This window comes from Exserohilum turcica, assembly GCF_000359705.1.
Source record: "Exserohilum turcica Et28A unplaced genomic scaffold SETTUscaffold_5, whole genome shotgun sequence".
NCBI classification, from domain to species: Eukaryota; Fungi; Ascomycota; class Dothideomycetes; order Pleosporales; family Pleosporaceae; genus Exserohilum; species Exserohilum turcicum.
Genome location: NW_007360266.1, coordinates 2,349,606 through 2,354,945, shown reverse-complemented (window position 1 = coordinate 2,354,945; position 5,340 = coordinate 2,349,606). Strand labels below are relative to the sequence as shown.

The 5,340-nt window shown below is 53.3% G+C and overlaps 2 protein-coding genes across 2 annotated transcripts; one reads left to right on the top strand and one right to left on the bottom strand.

The window, feature by feature from the left end:
• Positions 1–427: 427 nt before the first annotated feature.
• SETTUDRAFT_94116 (uncharacterized protein) lies at positions 428–2,804 on the bottom strand (the record flags this gene model as incomplete). Its single annotated transcript, XM_008031123.1, has 3 exons — positions 428–2,186; positions 2,242–2,282; positions 2,364–2,804. The coding sequence occupies 3 exons, from the start codon at positions 2,802–2,804 to the stop codon at positions 428–430; spliced, it is 2,241 nt and encodes a 746-aa protein (XP_008029314.1).
• Positions 2,805–3,619: 815 nt separating this feature from the next.
• On the top strand, positions 3,620–4,962 carry SETTUDRAFT_180740 (uncharacterized protein; the record flags this gene model as incomplete). Its single annotated transcript, XM_008031122.1, has 6 exons — positions 3,620–3,763; positions 3,833–3,845; positions 3,917–4,427; positions 4,454–4,471; positions 4,530–4,710; positions 4,764–4,962. 6 exons carry the CDS (start codon positions 3,620–3,622, stop codon positions 4,842–4,844), a joined length of 948 nt encoding a protein of 315 aa, XP_008029313.1. The 3' UTR covers positions 4,845–4,962.
• Between the last annotated feature and the right edge of the window lie 378 nt (positions 4,963–5,340).

The following is a 5,340-nucleotide window of genomic DNA, read 5'->3' as shown; positions in this document are numbered from 1 at the left end:
AGTAGGTGGTAAGCCTCTATCTGTTAGTCGATTGATATAGGCGATTAGGGCCTGCTCCTGCTGTGGGTGGAGGAGCTGCCGTTTTTGGCCACCTATCGCGCGTGAGGCGTGTAGGCCTTGGTGTCTTCGGGTAAGCGTAGATCGAACAACACTATATTTTTTTGCAATATCTGTATACGAAAAAGGCTTATCAGGTCCTAGGGCATTAATAGCTGCAAGCGCAGCCTCAATATTAGCCATGGTGGTGGGGATACGACGCGTTGAGGTTGAGGTGGTTGTAAGGCGCGCGCGCACTTTGTGGTCGCGCGCACTTTGTGGTGGGGCTAGTTATTTCTTGGCACCCCCACTTCATTCCTTATGCCAGCACGCGTCAAACCACCACCATCTGTCCTCAGCAACCCGCGGCCTAGACGTCTATCCTCACTCTCTACCATTTGAAGCTTTCCTCAAAATACTCTATGCCTGTAAAACCCACGGCCAGCATATGGACACTGGCCTGCCTAGCGTCATCAGCCATGGTGGCTGGCCCGCATCCCACAACCGCTAGTTGCTCGTGCTGTGCCTTCTCTGCCGCCTCTTTGACAAGTTGATACACGTCAGGTCGATGGGGCATGACGATGAAATTTTGAAGGTCATCTGCCAAAACCTCGTCCTTGAGCTCATCGTCGCGTGTTATGTGCACCTCGAGTTCAACTCGCTCGTCGCTCAGCAGACTCTGAAAGTCACGCAGTACCGAGGCAAGAAAGCCATGTTCGCGGACTGCCCATGCAATCTTGACGCGAAGGACGGGCGACGACGGATCGGAAAGAAGATGGGCAAGATAGGATAGCGGTACTGTGATGCCCGTCCCGCCGACAACGAACAATACACTAGCAAAGCCACGGAGAGGGATGCTGTGGCCGTACGGCCCATCAACAAGAACACGGAGCGTCTTTGGGTGTAAGAGGCAGCTTGACTTCAACCGGCGTGTGAAGCCGTTGTAAGGTCGCACGAGAAACACCAGATTCGACGGGGTCTTGACTACATCGTTCGCCAACAGTGTGTCCGATTCGGTAGATGAAGCCGAAAGGCTGTACGGTTGTCCGGAGCTAGAGGTTAGTGGAGTCAGAGGAGCAGCTGGCGATGCCACATCGGACGATACAAACGCTAGAGTAAATGGGTGGTTCTGATGAGCATAGAGTATGTCATCGAGCAAGTGTATATAATAGTACGAGCCTGGCTGAGGCGGCATCATAGTTTGGCTCCCATCCACATCCAAACGCACCAGATTGCTGGCAGAGTCATAGGTTGCTCTAGCCCCGGTGCTGAGTGGTCTGCGACTGAAAGCGAAAATTCGAACCAGACGCAAAGTGCGGTCGAGAATCCAGATGACAAGGCATGGCCAGATGAAGATGTTCCATTCGCCAGCGGTAAAGATTTCAACGTGGTAGTACATGGACCATAAGGCCGCAATGGAGAGCGATATGTGCGTTATCAGGAACATGTCGTAGTGTTTTCGGCGGATGCCGTATAGGGAGAAGGCAAGAAGAGCGCACATGGCAATGGTTGCAATCTCGCCATTCCAAAAATAGTGCTGGGTCCAATACTGCTGGAAGCTTGGCCAACCTTCACGCTCGAGGATCATTACAGTGTAGCCTAGGCTGTGTACGACAGCCTGCAGGGTTGCGAGCCTCGCAACCCAGCGATGGAATGCATTGTAGGTACCGAAACCCCACCCTGTTATCCAAATCAAGGCATCGTTGCGCATGCCAAACAGCCAGACCAAGGGAAAGTTGGCCAAGGAAATGATGCCGGTTCGATCGGAAACGTAGCGCAGCAGCTGCGCAGACTTTTGTGGCCAGTAGAGGTTGCCCTGGGTAAGACGGTATGAGCAGCTACAGAGGGCCACATTCAAGACAAGGAAAAGCAGAATGGTGAGTGACTGGAGACGAGGCGGTATGGTGCACCAGCCGTATGGCCGCGAGCAGCGATGGCCAAAAGCAGCTGGCATGCTAACATGGCGTCGCCAGCGCGACTGAAATGACGCCAAGATGCTGCGAATTGTTGGGGCCGAGGTGGTGCGATGGGCTCGGAGGAGCCTTGGATAGGCTGTGTTCTTCTTGTATTGCAGCTCGCATATCAGCGAACACAGATGGGTTGCGACGCCAGTGGCAACCACTACCGCCCAAAAGTAGTACATGTACCATCTGCATGGCTGTGTTAGCCAGCTCACGTACGCAGCGGGGTAGCCAGTCTGCTTACCCGTATACAAGGTGTATCTTGTACTCCCAGGCAGCAGTTTCCTGTGCGTCACAATTAGTATTACCGAGATACATGGGTATTCGGCCTGGCCTGGATGCATCAACTCGTGCTCGCCTACTTACTACGGTGCTCAGGGCTCGCTGAAAGAAAGCATGTTCAGGTATGACCATGTGGCTCAGCGACGGGAACTTGAGCGCCTGTTGGGCACGCAGCCTCTCGACTTTGGCCTTTTCGTGTGGCTGCCAGTGCTGCAGGACACGTTGAAGAGGCGGCAACGTGACGTTTGCAGTCTGGTAGCACGCGGAGCTCTGCGTCTTGATCCAGTCTGCGATTGCGCCGTCTCGTGTGCAGAATTCATCGAAACATAGGTACACCGACGTAATGTGCATGTCGCTTCGGCATCGGTTGACGAGCCAAGACGACGAAGGGGGCGTGTCGTTGAAAGTCACATAGTTGATTGTGGTTTCGCAGGCCAAGGGGCAGTATTCACCCGCATAGAGGGCATGCGCTACACGTACATGGCCAGGGTCGGGTGGAGATGCGGGAAAGGCGGAATTGCGCATGTGCATGAGTGGACGCGATCGAGGATGCGGCGTAGTCTGTGGTGATGCAGACTCGGATGGCAGTGGAGAGAAGCTCAGCGCAGCTCATCAGGTACAAGGCGGCCGGCCAGAGGTGCAGCGCCAAGGGGGACTTTGCAATTCGGCCATTCGGCCTCTTTGTTCCTGGGCTCACATTACATGTACAAACAATCGATATATATATATATGTATAGGGCCGTCGCCTTTGCTTCCAACAACGACAGCACCGCCAATTCTTGTATATTGCGCAAAGAAAATGCCGTTTCCAAGACCCTTTGTGAGAAATCTACTCCGAATGTCAAGTTCCCGTCTCTCCCTCTGTGCGCATGGCCGGCTGATACGCCTTGCAAGTGGATGGCGAGGTAAAGCTGGAAGAGTACCGTACACGGCCATGTAGGCTCCCTAAACAACCGTAACCTACAGGACAAGTACAGTGTGGCTCAATGAAGGATGCTCCCGATTGGGTCTAGCGCAGCAGCATCGTCACCTCGACACTCTCACTCTCTGCTCTCCACCCCACTCCACCCCACTCCGCCCACACACACCCTTGAAACGGCTTCATCGGCATCCAATCTCAAGCACAGCCAGACGGCAAACGGCAGCTCAGTGGACACCTACTATAGTGTGCTGCTGATTCCGATGCTGATGACGATGCTCCTCTCCAACCAACGTCACAACACGACAAGGATTGGCGCCGCTGTACTGCACCTACATGCCACAGCGCCACTGCCGCCCACCCACAATCACATCTGTTCTTCCATTCTTCCATTCTTCCATTCTTTTCCTCGTCTCCAAGCATGGGCGTCGCTGTCTCTGAGCTGATCGTCCCGTTGACGGGCGCCCTTCAGGCCGCCCTCTCGGTCCTTTTGACCATTGCCTTGGGTGTGGCGGCAGCACAGTGCAATCTGCTCTCGCCCAATGCAGCCAAGGAGGTTTCACGAGTATGTGTGCCTGCGCTACTCATCTACAAGATTGGCTCCAATTTGCATCGAGACACGGGCATGCGATAGGTCCCCATTGTCGGTGAGTAAAAGGGCCTTGTGCCGCATGCACATGTATGTATGTATGTATGCTTATGTACGCACAACGCACAGTCTGGTCCGTCTTGTACACGCTCCTCTCCATCTTCTCCGGCCGCCTCTTCGGCCGCCTCTTCGCAGCGCCCGCCTGGGTAGCGCCCGCCATGGTATTCAACAACACGACTTCCCTTCCGCTGCTGCTCATCCAATCGCTCAAGCAGACGCAGGTCCTCGATGCTATCCTCATTGCGGGAGAGTCGGGAAGCAAAGCCATGGATCGGGCTGAGTCGTACTTTTTGGTGAATGCCATGGTCAGCAATTCGCTTACTTTTGCGCTTGGGCCCACGTTACTGCGCCCACGAGACCAAGATGCGCCCCAGAGCCGTGACGAATACCAACAACATGGACACGCACACGCAGAGGCTGGCGCCGGTGCTGATGCTGATGCTGATGCCGATGCCGACAGCGGCGACATGGAGCGCGGTCCAGAGGGCATTGTAAACGAACACACTTCGCTCCTCCCCCACGCCCTGGTCCACCACACAAACCGCACAGAGAGAAGCGCATATCTCAAGACACTCAACTGGTACAACAGCTTGTCACCTTGTTCAGGTTCATTGTCTGGCCGCTGTAAGTCGATCGCTAACCATTTTGTGTGCCAGTAAAATAGCTCGCTTACACGCTTTAGAATCAGCATTCCTTTGATATGGGCCATTGCCTCCAAAACCAAAATACTAGACGCCGATCCCATGCTGTGGTTCTCGATGATGTTGATGCCCACCGGACCACCAGCCATGATTCTGGTGGCACTGTCTGACGTGACTGGCGCTACAGAGACCATGAAAATGACTGTTGCCATATTCTTGACGGTACATACTACACGGCTCACTATACTTGGTACTCTCCGCTGAAGCGCTATTAGATCAGTTACGCACTTACACCAATCATATGCTTTTCAGTCGTTGGAGCCTTGAAGGCCACCGAAGCTTCAATAAAGGTATAGATGCTCGCACAGAGAGCACCCGTGACCGCGTGCAAAGGGTAGGCATCCCTCGGTGAGTGCAACAAGATTAATCAAGTAGATACTCCAGATAGCTGCATGTAATAAAACAGTCTTCTACATGTATGGCTGCTACACGTACGAAGCATTCATGGTGGTTTTAAATCAAGCTTTTCTCGGGGCAATATCTCTCAGTGTAAGCACTATTCGGGGGTAATGCCGAGCGTGGATCCACTTTACCTACTGTACGGAGGTGCCTCACAAAAGTTTTGTCCTGCCAAGAATAATTTAGCCGAAATCTGGCCGCTCTCCTACACAACGCCTATCTCTCCCCTCTATATACTCATTACCACCTTGTAGCTCAATTATCTTTGGAATATGTATAAGAATACGCTCAATCCAATCTTGGATCTTAGCTTGTGGGAGATCTCTCCAGCAATTTAGCCAGATTCTAGTTGCCTTCCGTTCTTGACTGTGGAGCTCCTTTCTTGTAGTCTCT